The sequence below is a fragment of the Microtus oregoni genome, unplaced genomic scaffold (genome assembly GCF_018167655.1).
Source record: "Microtus oregoni isolate MIOR12 unplaced genomic scaffold, Mior012 000020F_ref0000438, whole genome shotgun sequence".
NCBI classification, from domain to species: Eukaryota; Metazoa; Chordata; class Mammalia; order Rodentia; family Cricetidae; genus Microtus; species Microtus oregoni.
In genome coordinates, this window is record NW_024543079.1 from 12,399,896 (window position 1) to 12,422,631 (window position 22,736).

General features: G+C 41.9%; 1 protein-coding gene across 2 annotated transcripts in view; it reads right to left on the reverse strand.

The window, feature by feature from the left end:
- Positions 1 to 22,736, reverse strand: part of Rpn2 (ribophorin II) — a 50,114-nt gene that overhangs the window by 15,799 nt on the left and 11,579 nt on the right. For both annotated transcript variants that reach the window (XM_041670536.1, XM_041670535.1), the window contains exons 5-10: positions 16,489 to 16,564; positions 15,014 to 15,148; positions 12,861 to 13,037; positions 11,157 to 11,278; positions 9,220 to 9,325; positions 984 to 1,075 (exon numbers count right to left, since the gene is read on the reverse strand). In XM_041670536.1, coding sequence (XP_041526470.1) covers positions 984 to 1,075; positions 9,220 to 9,325; positions 11,157 to 11,278; positions 12,861 to 13,037; positions 15,014 to 15,148; positions 16,489 to 16,564 — 708 coding nt within the window. The remainder of the gene's footprint in view (positions 1 to 983; positions 1,076 to 9,219; positions 9,326 to 11,156; positions 11,279 to 12,860; positions 13,038 to 15,013; positions 15,149 to 16,488; positions 16,565 to 22,736) is intronic.

Consider the following 22,736-nt stretch of genomic DNA (forward strand, 5'->3'; position numbering starts at 1 on the left):
AGGTTACATTTAATAATAATAAAAAAATAAGGACACCAAGCTGTGCTTTGGTTCAACAGGAGCAAGTGCTGTGGTCATTAGTGGTGCTTTTTGTGGGTACGGAAGGGAAGCAGGAGAGAGGTTGAAGGCTTTCCAAGGTCTAGACTTTTAATTTTTCCCACAGCCCACAATTTCCATGAGGCCATACCAAAAGCTAATTCAGGACTCTGAATTAGACGGCAGTAAAATACAAATTAATCTACTGTTTCCTTTTTTAAGTATGTCTCCTTACTAGAAAGAAAGGTTATCTGAACTAAATAACGTGAATGACAGAGTGGACTCAAGGGTTAGAGGAGTGGCGGGGCTGCATCCCTAGCACCCCGGCAGCCTGGCTAGCTTATGCCCCGAAATAACAACACACAAATTGTATTCATTTAAACACTGCTTGGCCCTTTAGCTCTAGCCCTTACAGGCTAATTCTCACATCCCGATCAACCCATCTCTAATAATCTGTGAGCACCGGTATTACCGGGAAAGGTTCAGCATGTCTAACCTGGCGGCTTGCTTCATCGCGTGCGTCTGCCCGGGAGAGCGGAGCATGGCATCTCTCTGAGGCGTCTGCTCCCAAGAGGAGAGCTGTGGAGTCTGAGCTCACTTCCTCTTCCTCCCAGCATTCTGTTCTGTTTACTCCTCCCACCTATGTTCTAACCAATAAAATGGGCCAAGGCAGTTCCTTTATTAGCCAATGACCTTCCTCCATCAAGAGCCTGAGGTAACAAGTGTAGTTGGCTCACGGACTAAACGTAGTACAAACAATCCCCACGTCTGCTTACACACCCACCAGAATCCCTAGAGTACACCACACTACTGCAACTGCATTCTCTTGGGATAGGATAGGGTCACTGCCACCTAGGAAATACCACCTGGAGGGGCACAGTGCCTAGTTTGTTCTTTCCAGCTCTGAAGCCTAGGGGTCCCCAGTATGTAGGTGGCACCCCACTTACCGGGTAGTTTTGGGGGCAATGCTCTGATCTTTATCCACAGTGGAAAGATCGACATTTGTGATGCCAACTTCAGTGGAGATCTTGACTCTAAGCTGCAGCAAAACAGAAGACATTCATCAAGTCAGCGGGTGGACACGAGAGAGCTACTGTATACCAAAAGTCTATGCGTGCGCATGTGTGCCTGTATGTATCTGCATTGGTAGGTAAGGACCACCACTGAAACACACCCACAAACCAACACTCTCTTCTTCCTTCCTTTCTTTCTGACATGACCTCAGGTGGCCTGGGCTGGCCTTGAACTGTGTGACCAAAGAAAACCTTGCACTTGTGAACCTTTTGCTTCCACCTCCTGAATGTCTGACGTAGAAGGGTGTGCCACCACATCTGATTTCATGTGGATTGAAGCTAGGGTTTTGTGTAAAAATGGCAAGTGCTCCACCAACTGAGTTATACCACTGCTTTAAAACAGTCTTTTCTTAAAAGTGAATAAAAGCAGGAAAAGAATTCTAGGACAGGAGTCTTTAAGAACATAGTAAAAGCGACCTGCCAGGTCAAAAGGCATTTCACACCACTCCCGTCCTGAGCCCTAACAGGTAAGGTCTTGGCTATTGTTCCTTTCTCACTTCTCTGGCTTTGGTATGTATTTAAAAAGGAGTAAGAAGTACTTGGGAGGTAGAGGCAGGCGGATCTCTGTGAGTTCGAGGCCAGCCTGGTCTATAAGAGCTAGTTCCAGGACATGCTCCAAAGCCGCAGAGAAACCCTGTCTCGAAAAAAAAAAAAAAAAAACAAAAAAACAAAAAAACAAAACAACAACAACAACAAAAAAAAGGAAGTAAAAAGTCCTTTGAAATAAATATGGGGCTGAGTGGTAGTGAACACCTTTAATTCCAGTACTCAGGAGGCAAAGGCAGGTGGATCTCTGTGAGTTCGAGGCCAGCCTGGTCTATTGAGCGAGTTCCAGTATAGCCAGGGTTACACAGAGAAACCCTGTCTTGGAAAAATCAACCAACCAACCAAACAAACAAATAAATGAGGGAGAATTTCTTACATAGTAATGTTTAAATAATTCATGCCACTAAGTACTAACAACAGAAGAGATTTACTTAGTATTTACTCAACGAAAGGCACTGGCTTTGTACAGCCATGTCAATCTGCACAACAGGAAGGCAGTGCTGTCAGACGAGGAAGTAGACTGAAGAGGTCATGCACTCCTGCTCAGGCACTCACAATCCACATGCCAAGGTTCCTTACTATCATCCCTTTCTATGAAGATATAAGATGCCATGGTGGCTCTCTATGCTGTTCATCAAGTACTTCCACTCTCTGCTGTACACGTGTCAGTGCGCTATGGCCTTTGTCACCTTTGGAGTCTCAGAAGGGCACATGATTTGCTTTGATCAATGAAACGTGAGCAGAAGTGAAATTAGAATCACGAATACAATGTCCAGACACAGGCTTGCTCCTTTAGGCAGGCTTCCTGAGTAAGGATGAAATGAAACAGGGCATCCAACTAACTCACTAAAGACACCTACAAAAAAGAACCCTTGGTTGCATGAAGTCAGAGAGATCTGGAGTCTGTTCTAAGTACAAGTCAGACCATCCTGGCTCTTCCTTTATAAAAATTTCCAAAAAGAGGAGCTAGTTAATGCCAGAAAATAGTCTATTCATTGGGGATTTTCCAGTTAAAAATCTAAATCTGAGGGACTGGAGAGATGGCTCAGAGGTTAAGAACACTGCCTGTTCTTCCAGAGGTCCTGAGTTCAATTCCCAGCAACCACATGGTGGCTCACAACCATCTGTAATGAGATCTGGTGCCCTCTTCTGGCCTGTAGGCATACATGCAGGCAGAACACTGTATACATAATAAAGAAACCTTTAAGAATAAAAAATCTAAATTTGAATGTGTAAATTATGCAAACCCAAGGCACATTTATGTGCAAACGGATCCGTGAGCCTTCCAAACATGATAGGCTTTGAGTGTAACTCAGAAATTCTAGGCAAATTCAACGGTTTCATCTAAGTGTCAAGATCAAGCAATAGAGAGCGGCCTGTGCAAATAATGAAAGGAGAGCCTTGACATTTTTCAAAATGCTACATCAAGGCTTGACAGCCGCAAATCAAGGGTAAAAAAGGAAAAATTAAAGTAATCATTTTCAGCAGTCTTCTTTCCTGCTTCAATAAAAACTGTTTTGTGACAGCAGCCTCAATTATCTGGCTAAATAAGTTTTCTATTTTGCCTAAGAAAACTTTTGAATGTGAAAGATTTATCAGAAGCCGTGGGACATCACCTCTACTCGTGGATATGCAACTGGCAGACTTATACTTGGCATCACTCCCTGGCAATGAGCTAGGCTTGGTGGTTATGGCAGCAGAGGAAAGAGATGCAGGCCATCCAATGGAATAAGGCAAGCCATGGGAAGAACTAAAGGCCTCACAGACCTCACCACTCACAGGTTCAGAATCAGAGCCAGCTTTCCTATACAAAGTCAGGTCCAGAGAGGTTCTGGGCAATTTCTCCAAGATAGGGTTTCTCTGTGTAGCCTTGGCTGTTTCAGAACTCCGTAGACTAGGTTGGCTTCGAACTCAGAGATCCGCCTGTTTCTGCCTCTGGAGTGCTAGGACTGATTATAGGCATGTGTCACCATCTCCCAGCAAATAATATACCTGTTTATCAAATGATCCCTCTACTACCCATAAGAAAGAACACGGTTAGCTGTTTTTTTTTTCACCCCCTATTACTTTTTAAAAGAAGAGCTATTTTGCTGGGTGGTGGTACACACCTTTAATCCCAGCACTCAGGAGGCAGAGGCAGGCGAATCTATGAGTTCAAGGCCAGCCTGGTCTACAGAGTGAGTTCCAGGATAGCCAGGGCTACACAGAGAAACCCTGTCTTGAAAAAACAAAAAATAAAAATAAAAACAAAAACAAAACCCAACCAACCAAATGAAAAGATTTGTTTTTATTATTTTAAATGATGTGTATGAGTCTGAGAGTGGGTATGCACACATGAGTACAGGTGTATGCCGAGGACAGACACAAGCAGCTGCGGACTGATGTGGGTGCTGGGACCTGAACTCAGGTCCTTTGGAAGAGAAGCAGGTACTCTAACCCCTGAGACATCTCTCCAGCCTCATCTTTTACTTTTTCTTAGCACCCAAGAAACTACGGATGACAGTCTTCTCTAAGAACTGAATTGAGAGGATGGGGGAAGACACATATTCATTATAATTTTTCTGTACTTTGAAAAAAACACATACTCACATGTATATATTCCTGTTTTTAAAATACTAGGATAATCTGGACAACATGCGACATATATAGTCTTTTGTTTGTGGTTTTGTTTTCCAACACAGGTTTCTCTGTCTAGCCCTGGCTGTCCTGAACTTGCTTGTAGACCAGGCTGACCTTGAACTGAAGAGTTCCACCTGCCTCTACTTCCAGAGTGCTGGAATTAAAGACTATATGTCTCACTACAAATGGAACTCTGGAAATAGTCAAAGAAAAGCATTTCATGTCACTCCTACTCAGGGTCTCTGTTGGTCAGCCTCAAATGGGAAAGGGGCTCTGTGCCACTTAAATGCAGCGGGGCCCGCTTCACACAAGAGCAAACCACTTTTGTTGTTGTTGTTTGCATTGTATACCACATATATCCTCCAAAATGTTTCAACACCAGGAAATGTGGTCTTCCTGCTGAGAGTAGCAACTCCCCGTTTGGCTTATTACTGTCAAAAATGATGGTGCATTAGAGGCAATTAATGCTAATGAAAGCTTCCAAAACCCATGCTTTGCCTGACAGCCAGTCTAATTTCAATGAGTACTATTGCAAGCTTCTACACAAAACCACCACTAATGTACTTTGACCAATACTGGCATCTCTAAGGAGGAACAAACAGGACTTGCTGACCTGCTCTAAGGTTCTAAATGTGACTATTACTGCAATTACACAGTAAAGCTGCACATATAGCAAAAGAGGCACATGTACACACATACCAATGGACACACACCATGATGAAGTGTGAGAGAAATTATTTCCTGCTTATGCCATCCCTGGGAAGGGGGAGGACAACAAACGGTCTCAGTAAGTGCTGATGGGTTGATGATTGCTGCGTGAACTATTAGACAATTTTGCTATTTTGTGCTCAGTTTTCCCAACAACTATAAAAACATTTTGACAAACACCAGACTTCACATTATAAGAAGTCAAGCTGTTATAATAGTTATAATAACCCACAAGGTAGTACGGCATACGAACAAAAATAGATCAATAGGATTGAATTTTGGGTCCAAAAATTAACACTTAAATTTATGTTCAATTGAGTTCTGACAAAGTCAAAAAAATTCAATGGGCAAAGAATAGTCTGCCACTAACGGTACTAGGACAACTGGGTATTCACACCCAAAGGAAAATGGTCAGGCATACACAAAAACATCTCAAAATAGATCAGAGACCTCAGTTTAAAAGCTTTTAGAATTATAAACTTTTTAAAAGATTTATCTATTTATTATGTATACAACATTCCCTCCATGCATGTGGTTGCTGGGGATTGAACTCAGGACCGCTAAAAGAACAGCCAGTGCTTTTAACCTCTTAGTCATCTCTCCAGTCCCTATAAACTTCTTATTAAGAATCATTTCTATGATCTTAACTTAGGAAATCATTTCTTAAATAGTATCTAAATCACAAATGACAAAATAGGACACAAATAAAGATATATAAAGAACTCTTCTAAGCCAAACACTTAAAAGAGAAACAAATGGAAATGAGAGCTATATGGGGTGAAGTGGAGGTGGGGGCTGGAGAGATGGCTTGGCAGTTAAGAGCACTAGCTCTTGCCAGAGTACCTGGGTTGATTACTAGCACCTACACACCACTGACAACCATCCCTAGTTCTAGTTTCTGGGGGATCCAATGCCTTCTTCCAGACTGTGGGCACCAGACACATTTGGCGCACTTACATACATGCAGGCAAAATACTTACTCATAGGACATAAAATAAATCTTAAAGACATAGCCCATTATATAGCCCAGGCTAGATTCAACGTCATGATCCTCTGGTCTCCACCTCCTGAGCAGCATGTTAGCACATCTGGCATAAAGGTTTTTGTTATTGCCTTAAATAAATAAGCAAAGGATCTTATTTCTTCCAAGAAAATATACAAATACAGTCAGCAGTGGTGGTGCACGCCTTTAATCCCAGGACTCAGGAGGCAGAGGCAGGTGGATCCCTATGAGCTGTGAGTTTGAGATCGGCCTGGTCTATAAAGTGGGTTCCAGGACAGCTAGAGCTACACAGAGAAACCTTGTCTCAAAAAACCAAAAAAAGAAAAAAGACAGTACAAAAAAATGATGGCAAGGATGCAGAGAAATACAACCTTCACCTAAAGGTGGTAGGGATATGACACGGAGTTACCATGTGACCTAGCTGTTCCATTCCTAAGCAAACTGAAAGCAAATGTTCAAACAAAAACTTACACACGCATGTTTATAGCAATATTATTTGTAAAAGCCAAAAAGCAAAGCACCGATGCTTAGAATATGCAAGGCCCTGAGCTCAACGATCCCTAACATACACATACGCACGCACACACAGCATAGGTACAAATATCAAATATAAATAAACAACATGTTTGTCAGACACAGAAATGAATAAAGTACTTAAACATGGGCTGGAGAGATGGCTCAGAGGTTAAGAGCACTGGCTGCTCTTCCAGAGGTCCTGAGTTCAATTCCCAGCAACCACATGGTGGCTCACAGCCATCTGTATTGAGATCTGGTGCCCTCTTCTGGTGTGCAGGTGTACATGGAAGGAATCTTGTATACATAATAAATAATCTTTAAAAAAAAAAGGACTTAAACATGCTAAATCATAGATAATTCTAAAAATACTCCATTAAGTAAAGAAAAATTCAGAGGCAGAAGTTAACATATTGTGTGACTGCAACCACACGAGCATCCTGAAGAGGCCGACCACAGAGGAAGTCATGTGTGGATGCAGGGGCTGGGGCAGGAGAGATGGGAGAGCGGCTGCTAATGATGGAAGTCCGAGTTTAGGATAATGGCAGTGTTCTAGACTAGACAGGAGTGATGGTTATAGTTAAATAGCCCTAAATATATCAAGAGTATCTAACTACATACTTTCAATGAGTACATTTCATCGGATCATAAATTACATCTTAATAAAGTCACACACATGTACAGAGGGGGGGGGAGAGGAGGAGGAGAGAGAGAGAGAGAGAGAGAGAGAGGGAGAGAGAGTGAGAGAGCGAGAGAGCACTAAGGCTCACCTTTGGGGATTACTGCACTGCAGTCTATTCTAAGCAGCCTAGAAGGAAAAAACATTTCTTTTTCTAAGTGGTCTAAGATACATACTAGAGCAGGAACAAAATTAAAGGATATTGAAGCTGTAAGGAGAAAAATGCTCTGAAAACTGCTAGAAGAAAATAGTAGAGGACTTTTTATTTTTACTTTTTTTTTTAACCTTGAGGTACTTTATTTATTTTTGTGTGTATAAGTATGGATGTGCATGCCATGGCACATGTATGGAGGTCACAGGACAATTTGTGAGAACTGGCTATCTCCTTCCACAACTCACCATTTTGTCAGCCTCTTAAAAGATATAAAAAGAGCAGGGCTAGGGAAATGGCTCACTGTGAAGTGTCACAGTCCCCATATAAAAGATGGTATGGAAGTATGTATCTGTAACACCAGCACTGTGTGTGTGTGTGTGTGTGTTTTTGTGTGTGTGTGTATACACGCAAATGCAGAGACAGGTAGACCCTGGGAAATTCAGTAGACAGCCAGTCAGTCAGTCAGCCAAGACAAAATGGCAAGCTCCAGATTCAGTGAGACCCTGTCCTGAATGACAGATAGACAGTGATAGAGAAAGACATCTAAAATGTGGATTTGTGATTTTTAAATATACACACACATGTAGCACAATAGCACACAGTCTACACATATGCATGCACCAAACATATACTAAAAAAAAAATCCAACCCTGTAATCTAGAAAAAGCTTTAAAATTTGTGTGCATTAAGAGGCCATAAAATAATTCTGAGAAAAAAACTGAAGCTCACAACTAAGGTTTACCGTTTAGAACTTACACTACACCTGACAGCCAGTAAGGGGAGAAGACTAATAGACAACCTGCAACAGATGTATGATTCATAAAACCTAGCTGTCCAATGACCATGAGAACAGCGCTCAACTTCACATCAAATCAAAGAAAAACACATCATAAAAATAAATGACACCAACGTTGGTGAGACTACAGAGCAACTGGCAACATATAACAAAGGACTCTCGGAAGGAGAAAGGAAAATGAAGGCAGGGAAAGAGACAGAGGTGTGAGCTGAGCAATGCAACTGGAAAGGAGGAGAAAGGCGAGGCTGCGAGGAAAGCAGGAGCTCCTCTGTAATGCAGAATGCGGCAAGTAAGGTTTCTTAAAGGAAACCAATAAGAAAATAATCTGGAATTTAAAGGTTCAAGTTACACAGTAAATTAATTTCTACCCAAACTGTGAGTGGATCAGATTGGCTGTCTCATGCCCCAAAGGTCACACATGAGGCAGTGACTGGAGTTTCAGGAAACATCTTCCATTCTGCCAAACTTCATTTTTTTTTTTTTTTTTTTGGTTTTTCGAGACAGGGTTTCTCTGTGGTTTTGGAGCCTGTCCTGGAACTAGCTCTTGTAGACCAGGCTGGTCTCGAACTCACAGAGATCCGCCTGCCTCTGCCTCCCGAGTGCTGGGATTAAAGGCGTGCGCCACCACCGCCCGGCTTCTGCCAAACTTCAAACAAGTCTACCAGGTAAGGAGGTCCTGCTTTTGAAAAGGTCAAACATTCTTGCTGCCTATTCTTCCTATTTAAAAAGAATGCCAAAGGTGTCTAGCTGAGGATATCTTCAAAGGCAAAATCAGGATGACAGGAGGTCTAAGTGAGATCATAGCATCTGTAACACCCAGAAGCTCATTACACAAGCTCCACTGTACAAATAAACGAAGGGGAGAGGGCAGTTCGTTATTCTTACAGTAGATTTCCAATACATAAATAGAGATGGAATAAAAGGAAGAAATCTAAAGAGTGTGCAGCCCTTGCTTAAAATCCCAGGGCAGAGGCAGGAGGATCAAAAGGTCAAGGCCACCTTAGCCTGGGCACAAAGGAAGTCAGTACACCATATGCCTTGGTCATCTTAGATATATTAATATGGCAGCAGGATGACATGAGAAGCACCTACCTCTGCAGTGTTCGCAATGTAGCGGCTGTCACCTTCAACTCTGACAGAGAAGTCATAGTAGCCACTGGCAAGTTTAACATTCTTGAAGTTTAGCTCAAAAACATCCCTGTTGGGAATGACAGGAAGGTTAACAAGAGCTCAAGAGAAGTCCTGAATATATCACATTGGCTACGAAGTATCTCCCTGTCACAGTCCAGGGCCACTCCCCTCCTTGTTGCCTCCCTGTACCACTCAGCAGTCTCCAGCTCCGCCACAAAAGAATGTGAAAAGGGTAAAAACCACCCAGGATAACCCATCTCCTAATGAGTGTGGAAAAGGTAAAAACCACCCAGGATAGCCCATCTCCTAATGAGTGTGGAAAAGGTAAAAACCACCCAGGATAGCCCATCTCCTAATGTACAGTGTTCTTTGCTTCCCCTCCCAGGTCCGCAAAGGCCAGCCCTGTAGTGCCTTCCTGTATGATAATGTGCTACTGGCACCACTGCCAGTCTGATTTCAACTGCTCTCTGCTGTCAATCATTTCCCAGTGGTGGGGTAGAATCCAGGGCCCAGGGCAAGCCGCACAGTGCTCTACCACTCAGCCTCTGGTACGCTGCTCAACAAAACCACTCACACCAGTCTGCCCTAGAGAAAAGTTCACTTGACCATTCGAGGTCTAGTGGGGAAACCTTTACCGTTGTGGAAAAAATATGTTCTCCAGGCGGATCTCTGGGAGTTCGAGGCCAGCCTGGTCTACAAGAGCTAGTTTCAGGACAGGAACCAAAAGCTACGGAGAAACCCTGTCTCGAAAAATCAAAAAAAAAAAAAAAAAAAAAAGAAAAAATATGTTCTCACCAATATCCCATCCCAACCTCCATATGGCAGTAATTCATTGATACTAAATAAGGTTTTATATAGAAACCAAGTCTTAACTTTTGAGAAATACACATATCAAAAATAGCCACTAAAATTATTGGAGACAAATATTTAATCCCGTGGGGCAATTATTCATGACACACAGTTACAGACTCTCATTCAGTTTTTAAAATGTACCCATGGGGCTGAAGAGATGACTTGGTGGTTAAGAGCCCTTGTTGTTCTTGCGGAGGACCTGGGTTCAATCCCCAACACTCACATGATGGCTCAAAACCATCTGTAACTCTAGTTCTAGGTGATCTGATGCCCTCTTCTGACCTCTGTGGATATCAGGTTAGCATGTAGTACACATATACATATATAAACAAAGCACACATACATAGAATAAGATAAATCTAAGAATTTAAGCAATAAAATACTTATATTCATAGCCAAAAGACTGACAAAAAGAACTATAAAGTGTGGAGGTGGTTATCTCTAGCTAGTAAAATTATGGTAGAGGATTTATGTTTTCTGATTTTTCTAAAATGAAGTATTCATCTATCAGACAAAAATATTAAATTTAAAAGTAGGAATATATTTGACAAGACAGAGTTCACTAGAGAGACAAGGACAGAACTATTATTAGGGCAAAATGGCCTGGTTTAGAAATCTCTTTCAAATGCTCTCCTCTAGGATTTTTTTTTTTTTTTTTTTTTTGATTTTCTGAGACAGGGTTTCTCCGTAGCTTTTGGTTCCTGTCCGGGAACTAGCTCTTGTAGACCAGGCTGGCCTTGAACTCACAGAGATCCGCCTGCCTCTGCCTCCCGAGTGCTGGGATTAAAGGCGTGCGCCACCACCGCCCGGCTCTCCTCTAGGATTTATCACATTAGGCAAATGTGGTTTATGACCCTCATGAAACTGTTTTGCTTGTTTGTTTGTTTTTTCGAGACAGGGTTTCTCTGTGTAACAACCCTGGCTGTCCCGGAACTCTTTGTAGACCAGGTGGCCTAACCCCTATGAATCAATTACACTGGTTGAAAGTTAACTGTCCAAAGCACAGAGCTTGGTGCCCTGCACAGATCTTCCTTTCCCAGACTTACCCTGCAAGTATGAAGGGCATCTTAGGCAGGATAGTAGTAGCTCTGGAAGCCACTGACTTAGCATGCTCCAGCTTAACCGTAGCTTGAGTCAGAGGCTGAGACAAAACATTGCTGACTTGCAACTAGAAAGTCAAACAAAACAAACCACAAGTGAATAGAACAAAGACCGAGAAAGTAGAAATTTGGTCTCTGGGGCACTTTATCTACAGGAAACCAGCTCTGCAGAACAAGCACCTTTCTTCAGGGATGTGCACTGACTTTGGTCTGCTGCCTACCAGAGACAGGACAGATTACAGAATGCTGCAGCTGGGGATGAACTCTGCCCAGCCATCTCAGAGGAGGAAACAGGAGACTGTGCATGAGCATGAGTGTGGCTGGTTCTACTTATTTGTTTTCACGATACAGGGCCTTGTGTGTGCTAGGCAAGACCTCTACCACCAAGTCACATCCCTAGACTCTGCACTGCCCAGTTTGTTCCTGAATCATCACTTCACGACCCAAGCAAGCTTTGAACTTGTATCCTTCTGCTGGAGCTTCCCAAGATTACACCACACCACTAGCTTTTACAGCTGCATTTCTTTTTTACTTAATAGACAATGTCTCTCTATGTAACTCGGGCTACTCTGGACTAGGGAACACTCCTTCCTAAGCCTGGCAAATACACCATCCTCAATTTAATGTTTATTGTTTTTAAATCCTTGTTCTATCAACTCTACTATAACATCCTAAAACAAAAAACTCCACCAAAATTATAAGAAAAAAATATGTTGGGGAAAAAGTTAGGGTGTGACTTATTTACTGTTTGTGTCTGCGTGCGTGTCTGCATGTGTAGGCGTGTATATGCAGGTGCATATACATATTTGGAAGTCTTAGGAGAACAATGGACCTCTTCTGTTGCTCGCCACATTATTCCTTTGAGACAAGGTCTGTCACTGAACCTAGATCTTGTCATTTTTCAGCTAGCAAGCCTCAGTGATACTTGTCTCCCTAGCCATTCCTCACTGCTAGTGATTACTAGTGCATATGATCATACCTGGCTTTCTGCATGGGTGTTAGGAATCTGAACTTAGGTCCTCATGCTTGCATAGCAAATATTCTTACCCAATGAGTCATTTTTATGGACCCATTATTTTTTTTTGAAAATCTCCTGTATGTTAAATCCTAGGTCTCCCACCAACTGTCTAAGACAGACAATATAATCCCTAATTTATAGGTTAAAAAAAGAAAACTGAAAAGGTAAGAAATTGAAGAGGTTATGGACTGCCAAAGGCCACATGGTCAATAAAGGGTAAGGACAGAATTCAACATTCCAGTGTTGAGTGTTCATGCACATAAAGTGTTAGCTTTAGAGTTAATACTTTCCCTACTGTGTTCTCTTAATTCCACCATGAACTCAATAGTATTATGCTAATGAGGTTATTTCTCAGCCTGCTCTTAGTTAGAATGACACAATTTGTACCGAGGGAGACAGACAATTTTGAATACGGGGCACCTTCTCGGGTTATCAAAATCAAACTTATAGGGCAGATGGAACTCGAACACTGATACAGACAGAATACTGACCACAGAGATCTGAGTTTATCAGTGTTTACAAACAATAGCAACGAATGCTTCATTTGAGGCTGTAACTGGCTCTATACCACATCTCAAAATCTTGCACTAGAAATAGCATGAGAATGGCAATGTTGGACAGGGAGGTCATACCCGAAGGATGGCCTGTTCCTGAGTGTCAGAAGCAGAGCCCTCAGGCACAACCACCACTGGCATGTGGTAGCGATTCTGGGACAATGCAGCAGCAGCAGAGGCCACGCTGAAGGCTTCTGAGAGAGACTCAAAGCTCTTCTTGCTGAAGATGGTGTTCATTAGCTGGATGACCTGATCCTGAGAGCAAAGGAAAGATAGCTCAGCTCCCCTGTGCAGGAATTAGAGCCCACCCCCCCCCCCAACCCCAGCAGTATTCCTTGTGTGTTAGTACATCCAGCACTAATCCAAATGGCAGACTGCAGGGAGCAAAATGCTGCATTTAAACTTAAAAATTCAATCTTCTATTATAAACGGAAACTCACTCATTTATTTGTTAATCTCTAGTCACAGGTTAGTATACAAATGCAAACTACTCCAGCTAACTACTGAGCTATAGAAGTGGAGGCTAAAATGCACATAACAGTAACCGTTTGTTAAATACCAGGCAATGGTAGCTGCTTTGCATGCACTACCTCAAATCACGACAAAGCCTTGACAGACTGCAGCTATAAATGCTTTCTAAATAGGAAACTGAGGTTAAACACAAGTTATAGCACAGAAGGGAGGGACGAAGGGAAGGAAGGAAAACTGTCCCAAAGCCCTGCCACAGAAATTCTGTTCTTCCCAACTCCCATAACCCTTTCAGCTAGACTATCTTCCTTCCTAACCTCTCTTTGAGAATAAAATGGTCCAATTCTGTATTCATAAGGGCAAAGTATATGGTCAAAGTGTGTACTAGAAAGAACTAAAATCTAAGTCTTCATTAAGACCTCATGGGCTACATAAAAGAGAAAAATGAAAAGCAATTTTAAAACAAGCGGCCCTAAAAGGCATGATTACAATTCTGGAGGCTGTTTGCTCAGGAGGAAACATCTTCTACTTCAATCAGTTTTGTTCTTTAAAATCTACCATCTAACAAGAAAGCTGCCTTCTTCCTGACAGTGTTATTCACAGTCGACATGACATAATTTTCTGTAATTGTACCAATTACATTTTTCCGTCAGTAGGCTATTGACATGTTAAAATGGGTGACTATTCACCAGAATTGTTATATCAAAAGCAGTGACAGCAAAATTACTCTAGCCAAATACCTGGTTAGCAATAGCTTGGGAATAAAACGAGAAAAAGTTTAAGTTGTGTATATAGAGAGTCAGCAGTCCACCTGTGTCAAGGTATGCAGGATATCCCCAAATCATTTCTACCAGAAAACCCTGAATTCCTCATGTTCACCCTGACAGAAGTGAAAAGGAAGCCCCATAGCTTGAGCTTCTATGCTTAGAAAGAAGGAATGGACACAATAAGAATGCAGGAATATGAACAAATTATTAGAAAATTAATTCAAGCTGCCCAAGATAGATGTTATTTGCTGGTTACATAGTATTATATAATATTTGCATAATGCATAAAAATGTGAGTCTTAGCTTTAAATTCAAACCTTTCTTCTAAAAATCTCAGTATCAGAACTTGTATTTTACGTACATTAGACCAAAGGTTAGTAACCTGAGACAGAGAAGCTCTACTTAAAGATATTATCACAGATAGTCTAAGTAAAACCATTCAAGATAAGAAGCTCTTTAAAACAAACATCCCCCACCCCACCCCCACCCAAATAAAACTCATTTTCACAGTATCTGGAAGACACACACATTTCTCAGGGAAACAGCACGAAGAACTACATCCAGCAGCTGAGATTATCTGAATTAGCTGTTGCTAAGGATGAAGGGGAGAGGGGAAAACAGGCAATTCTGAGGTCCAGGGTACTTCCTGGGGGCCAGCAAAGAGGAAAGCTCACAGGAGACGGACAGAAAGGGCTGTCAGGAGGAAGGAGAGTAAACCAGGGTGATACACTTGACCTTGCCCTGCTTAACAGCATGCAAGTGCCTCAGGCCAACAGGTGTGACAGACAATGCATTACGTGCCCACCACACGGACTGGACTGTCAGCTTCTTAGTACAGGCACTACACCTTTCTACTTCTCATTCTTAAAACCTAACCTAAATTGTGAATAACAACACCCTGAGGTATGAAGCAGCCCTCTCTGGAAACAACCATCCTTGAAAGATAAACTCAACAATGCCTTTGTGTTACATGCTTGAGAATCATCAGACAGGCACCTCCTTTATGGATGGTTCAGTCCCCACATGATCCATGAGCTTGTAGGTGGCAGCAACAAACAACGCTGTGGTTTCCAGTCCTTCCTCAAACTGGAGATACACGCCCCCTAGTTCATCCAAGCGAGCAACAAGGTCCTGTCATAAAAAAATGGAGGCATATTGGAACACAGAGATGGTAGAAACAAGATACAAAAAGTACTGTCACCCCAGAGCTGGCCTTTCAGAGAAATCTCACTAAACCCAAAGACCATCATAACCACTTAGTACTTTCTACAGAAGGGCAGACAGGCAGAGTCTCTGGCAGCTCTGGTAGTAAGCCTCCTGTAGGCCCTGCGTTCCTGCCAAAGCCTAAGAGCCAGGGTACTGAAGCAGCCACCAGTTTGGGAAGAACAGTGATCCTGGCTGCAGTGATGCCAGGAAGCATCACAACACAGATGGTGATGTGGGAGTGATTTCTTTCTAATCTGTTGCTTTCATTGGTTAATTAAATAAAGAAACTGCCTAGGCCCATTTGATAGGCCAACCCTTAGGGGGGTGGAGTAAACAGAACAGAATGCTGGGAGAAAGAAGCTGAGTCAAGGAGTCGCCATGATTCTCCCACTCCAGACAGACGCAGGTTAAGATCTTTCCTAGTAAGCCAGCTCGTGGAGCTACACAGATTATTAGAAATGGGTTAGATCGATATGTAAGAGCTAGCCAATAAGAAACTGGAACTAATGGGCCAGGCAGTGTTTAAAAGAATACAGTTTCCGTGTAATTATTTCGGGTAAAGCTAGCCGCTCCTATTACAACAAGATGGAGCCATGGCTGCCCATGTGGATAGCACCTATGAAGTAGAGCGCTTTTCTTCAGTCAATGCTCCTGCGGAGCAGAATGAGGCCATTACTGTGCCCATGAAGCACACAGCAATGACACTGCCAGAAGTGCCCATCATCACTGGTCATACAGCTCTTGAGGGTGGCCCAAGGAACAGAATATCCTGTGTAATAGTAAAAACTGCAGTGAGCCAGGGATGGCAGCATACACTTAAAATCCTAGCTCAGAAAGATGCCAACTTTAAGACCAATAGGGGTTATATAATCAGACCACCTCAAACAAAAAACCCACCCATTTATCCATAGGCAGCTAGTTAATACACGGGTTTTTTTTAACCTTACCGGCTCCTGCAACCATCATACAGGAAAACTGAGGCTCAGAGTATCAAACACCTTACCTACAATTACAAAGCCACAGGTGGCAGAGAGAAGCATTTGAGTTTTAGATTTATTGATTCCACAAGCTAATACTGGCCTAACAAATATTCTCTAGGACATATTGCTTAAATATAAAAAACACAAACATGTTAGACTTAACAGTCATGGATGTAAAAGATATAGTGCTGGCTAAAAGAAACCAGTCATGTCTGCTTGCAAGACTGTTTTAAAGGGTGTCAAAGACAGGAGCTCAGAGACTTGTTTGGGGAAGCAGATTTATACCTCAATCTCCTCCACAATGTTCCTCAGGTCAGCCTGCTGTGATAGGTGGGATGCTGTCTGCAGAGCCTGGACCGTTCTGCAAGGTAAAGAAAGAGTAGAGCACTGAGACTAAGATTTAATTAACTGTACAGAAACATGCCCAAAGGCATTCTCTACCTTGTACAGGATATTATGGCAGGCTGAAATTGGCTGCTTGCCAATCGTCTTTCTTACTCAAGACTAAAGAAGTATCATGCGGTCGATGTTTGTAACTTGTTGGGCAGAAATTGGAGCAACGTTCCTAAAACTAGACTAAAGTACATAAAGAAAAGACTCGGTTAACATGTGCTCAATAGTTACCACTGTGCTACCAGCATCACAAGATCCGCAAGTAATATTCCCTCGGGCACTCAGGAGAGAAAAGGGACAGGCTTAGTCTTAAACGAGTCTTACTTATTTTCTTTTAACCATTTATTTAGTATTCTATGTATAAAATCTTATGAATACATATATAATAGACAATTCTTATGAACAAAGACTTTATACTATCAAAATGAATCATCATTTACTCAACTTTAATTTTTGGAGACGGGTCTTATGTAGCCCAGGCTGGCTTCAAACTTGCTGATGGAACCTTAAACTCCTGGTCCTCCCGCCTCTACTTCCTGAGTGCTGGGATCACAGGCGTATACCACTAGACCTGCTCTATGCTTGGAACTGAACCCAGGACCTTATGCATGCTCTGAAAGCATCCTATCACTAAACTCTCAAGAGTGCTGCTCAAAGTTCAAAACAAAGTGAATGCAGGGGTACTTACTATAGTCACAATGTCTAACTACTGTCTCTGTTTATATGCAGAACATTTCCTAGAGTTCCAAATGAAGTTCCAGAGCACTAAGCAGCTCCTCTCCATGGTGCTCCCCATTCCAGCACCACACTTCTCTAGACATACCTGTTCTGGATATTCTCACAACAGGCAGCTTGTTGGGAAGGTGGTGAGTATCAGTTTCAGAATCTTGTGTATACCAAGCGAGCATTCTACCACTAGGATATAGTCCCTAACACATGATCTTTTAGTTTTAGCTTTTAAGGCTCATCCATATTGTGGCATTTATCAGCATTTCATTCTGTTTTACTCATATATTCTTATCATTTTAAGAGTATATTTTAAAAGATAAAGCTTTTGCTGGGTATGTTGGCACATACCTTTAATCTTAGCACTTAGGAGGTAGAGGCAGGCGGATCTCTGAGAGTTTGAGGCCAGCCTGGTCTACAGAGTGTTTCAAGGACTATATAGAAAGACTCAGTCACACAAACACACACACACACACCAAAAAAAAAAAAAAAAAAACCCTCAAAAAATCCTTTTCCTCTGATTTCCATTTCCACATGTGTACCACAGGGCATGTGCCTGCCTATACATACACACACACACACACACAAACACACCCCTAAATAACAACAACCAAACATTTTAAGGTGGAATCTGACTATTTTACACATGTGCTATTTTTATTAGATTTTTTTCTGTTAATGCAGATAGTCTGGTTGGAGAGCACAAATACTTCTCTGGGTAAAATGAGGGAAGCTGAGGCCCCCTGGTGGTCAAATGGTCTGCTGCTTCAGCACAGAACGGGTAATTCCTAAGAGATACCTGAGTCTGTGTAAACCACCACCTATCAAGCCAGTATCAGGTAATGCAGAGCAAGGATCTGTCTACTTATGTTGAGATCATACACTTCACATTCCCTCCTTGGAAAGCTAATTCTAGTAAGATGACAAGTTGGAAGACAGAAGAGTCACAATTTAAGGAGATAAGCCCCGTGAGCATTTAACGACTCTGACAGGACACTCGTCATTGTAATGCACTTGAGAAAATGAAACCAGAATTTCCAAACAAAATAAAAATTCCCCATCTGCCCAAGATAAATGCCAGCTCAAAAACAGCTGCTAAGATAGTCAAAAAAGGACATCATTTTTCTCTTCTTTGAAGTTTATAATGAAGTCAATCACTGGTTTCATTACTTATCCCCAGTTAGCAACCACCTTCCCTCTGGAACACTGTACTCTAGCACGGAGAAAGCCAACTCTGTCCTGCTCACATACAGCAGATGACTCAGAGAAATGAGTTTAAAGATCTTGGTTCAGGTCCTTCATTCAGACCAACACTTCTGGCTTTTCAAGACAAACTTAAGAAGAGACACTTCCTAGAACAACTCCACTTACTCACAAAGGCCAAACACAGACAGAACTAATTTACACCGGACTTTATTGACTCAAACAAATCAGTTTCAATAAAATTAAAAGCATCCTGCCAATCTAACTTTCAGGATAACCCTACAAGACGAAGGCTGTTGTCAGATGGGAGAGCATCTGAGGTTGCAGGAGAGGAGGCATTAAGCTTGTTGCCACAGAAGTACTGCACAGACAACACAGACTTACACAGTTCTATCCAACTCACAGCACGTGCCCTTTCTCACAGCCCCACAAAAGTATAGTTCAGTCTTCATTAATTCTTTATTGGTCACACCCAGGGTGTCAGACTCGGGAACCATGTAAGCACAGCAGCTTAGGAAGTTAGTACAGTTCAAGCAAGGAAGCACCTCATTCCCCAAGAACAAAATGCTGTATGCCCAAGGAGAGCTCAGCGCTAGGCTCTGCATACACAGCATCTCTACAACACACCCCATGGTGTAAAGATTGTTAGCATCATTGTACGATGGAACTCAAAGGACGTTATTAACTGGTTCAAAGTCCCATAGCAAGGAGGAACATACCCAGTGCTCAAAGCCAAATGTGTCTGATTCCAAAGCAGCCTAGCTTTCCTGTGCATCTTCCTACTGTGAGAAGTTTCTTTTCCCTCCCTCCCTCCCTTCCTTCCTTTTTCCTTTGTTTTTGTTTTCCGAGACAGGGTTTCTCTGTAGCTTTGGAGCCTGTCCTGGAACTAGCTTTTGTAGACCAGGTTGGCTTCGAACTCACAGAGATCTACCTGCCTCTGCCTCCCAAGTGCTGGAATTAAATCTTTTTCTTTTGAGACAGGGTTTCACTACATAACTTTAGCTAGCCTGAACTCAGAGATCTGCCTGCCTCTACCTTATCTCTTGAGTGTCCCCCTTTAGCTGGCAGGAAATGGGAAGTTTTTGTTTTTGTTTTTTTTTTTTTTTTTTTTTTTTTTTTTTTTTTTTTTGGTTTTTCGAGACAGGGTTTCTCTGTGGTTTTGGAGCCTGTCCTGGAACTAGCTCTTGTAGACCAGGCTGGTCTCGAACTCACAGAGATCCGCCTGCCTCTGCCTCCCGAGTGCTGGGATTAAAGGCGTGCGCCACCACCGCCCGGCTTTGTTTTTGTTTTTAAAGATAGTAGTATGATAGAGACATTATAACATATGGTACTAACTGTGGATGCAACCCACCAAAAGGGATTATAAATAGAGACAAAAACAAGTAATCTGTCAGACAGGGCAGTACGTACTTTTAGTCCATCACTCTGGAGGCAGAAGCAGGCAGATCTCTATGAGCTGGATGCCAGCCTGGTCTACATAGCGAATTCCAGGACAGCCAGGACTATGTAGAGACCCTGTCTCAAAAAACAGAAACAAAACATAAGCAATAAATAAATAAATGAAACCCAAGTGGTCTAAAATAAAAGACATCTAAGAGCCAAGCACCAGGCAAATTATGCACAAAAGCATCCGTGTAAGAGACATTTCAGCCCTCAAGTCACTACTGACCTTGTAATATGAGCAGGGACTGAAATAACAATGAGAACATCAAGTGACTGATCGCTCCCTTAACAAAGCTTCAAGTTTAGAAACAATCTGATTGTTGCTTCCCAACTCACAAAATTCTGGGAATGAACCTGCCTTTTTGTTGGTATATACATGCATGTGCATGCCCTGGCATGTATGTGCAGGTTGGAGGACAACTTGTAGGAGTTGGTTCTCTCCTTGCACCATGTGGTTTCCTTGAACCAAACTCAGGTTCGTAGTGTAAGGGTGAAGTAATAGGGGCAGCAGGGCTGCGTTCTCAGCACCCCCGGCCGCCTGCCCAGCTAGCTTATGCCCAAAATAATTACACAGACACTGTATTCTTTTAATCACTGCTTGGCCCATTCTCTTCTAGGCTAATTCTCACATATTAATTTAGCCCATTCCTAATCATCTGTGTGTAGCACCCCAAGGTGTGCTTACCGGGGAGATTCTAGCCTAGTCCATCCTGGGTCAGAGCTTCATGCTGGGAGCGGTGCATGGTGTCTCTGCTGAGGCGTCTGCTCCGGAGAGCAGAGCTGTGGAGTCTCTGACCTCACTTCCTCTTCCTCCCAGCGTTCTGATCTGTTTACTCCACCTACCTATGTCCTAACCAATAAAATGGGCCAGGGCAGTGCCTTTATTAGCCAATGACCTTCCTCCATCATTTCCCCTTTTTCGGTTTAAACAAAAAAAAAAGGATTTAACATAGCAAAATTACATATAACAAAACAGTTATCAAGTAAAAGTTACAATAATCTTTATCATAACTAAGGAAAACTATAACTATAACTAACTATTCTTAACTCCATCAAAGACTCCAGAAAGATATAATATTACCTAAGTAAACAAGAACTAAGAAACTTTTAAAACTCTAGAAATGACAGAGACATCTCGCTGCCTGGACAGTCACCCAAAGTTCCTCTGTACCGTTGGGGCATCCATCTTCAGCCTTCAGGCCCATGGTATCCAGCAGACATTTCCATAAAGCAGGAAAATTCAAAGTCAGTTCAGTCACTATCTGTTGTGTCCTGCAGAATGTCTCGCAGACTCTTTCATGAATCAGGAACCCCGAAAGATCATCTCACCTTAGGCAAGTTCAGTAGTCCTCTCTCTGCGGGTTCTCTGTGTCCAGTTTATGCAATAGTCCAGGCAAGAGCAGTTTCTTGCCCAAATGGCTATCAAACTCCACAACGAGCCTCTTCGATGCCCATCTTCCTCTTGAAGTAGATTGGTGCTGCCAGGAGCAGAGTGTCTCATTGTCATGAAAAGTCCTAAGTTATTAAAACATTTAAAATGCCATATTCTATAATCTTTGAAAGATATGAAGAATGTCTATCTAAAATATATCTTTATATATCTAGAAAATCTAATTAACATGACTACAAGCTTTACTATTATCAATGATTATCCATTAACAACCTATATTTCTTAATTATACAGTACATATTTAAATGAACTACACAATCACAATACCTTAATCAAAATCAGAAACACTTATACATATAACAAAATTGACCTTAAATCTCTATCAATAAAGCAAAATCTATACTAATGCAAATTATTCATACCTATATCATATCCCCCTTTAAATGTAAAAGGACGTTTATAAACCCTATTTGGGAACATGGGCGCAGTTATTTCTCTCCAAACTGCTTCCTGCTGAATGGGGGCGTCGTTAATTAGGTCTTTTATGGTATAACCTGTGTGCTAGTTTCATCTCAGTTGGCAGTTGAGTGAAGCAATTTTTTGAAGGCGTTCACACCAACCCTTCAGGAGGGCGTGGTCCATCATACCAAATCGGAATAGAAGAAATGAACAGCGTCTCATCCTCTGTGAAAACAAAATAAGAAACTCCTTTCCAAAGCATCATGTCCTTAGATCCAAATTTCAAAGTCAAGGCATTTTCAAAATATCTATGTTGGATTAGTTCAGCAGCATTTATAAATAAATATCTTTTAGCAGCTCTTGCTTCTTCCTCAGCATTCAAACAATTCAAAGAGAGCATAATAGCATACAGTATCAAGATTCTCTGTGTATTTTCCATCTTTGTGCAGCTTTGTTTTAACCTCTATTTTGTTTATTTTTACTTTTAACTCTTTGCTTTTTGAGACAGGTTCTCTGTATCTTTGACCTGAAGTAACTCTGTAAACCAGGCTGTCTTTGAACTCTCAGAGATCCGCCTGTCTCTGCCTCCCAGGCATTCGGGATTAAAGGTGTACACTACTACACCTTGAACTCACAGAGATCTGTTTGTCTCTGCCTTCTAGGCACTGGGATTAAAGGCGTGTGCTACCACACACAACAACTCTCTTCCTTTTTTTTTTGTTTTTTTTTTACTTTAAGAACTTTAACTTTTAGTCTGTATATATTTTTAACACACTTTAAACCATTCAAAAATTTTTTCTGTCTTTGAATCTCTCTTTACTGTATATCTCTCTTTTTCTGACCACATGAATCTTTAATTTACCAAGCGATCTCAGTAGGATTAAAGGCGTGGCTTTGCCAGCTAGATCCAGTCCATTCC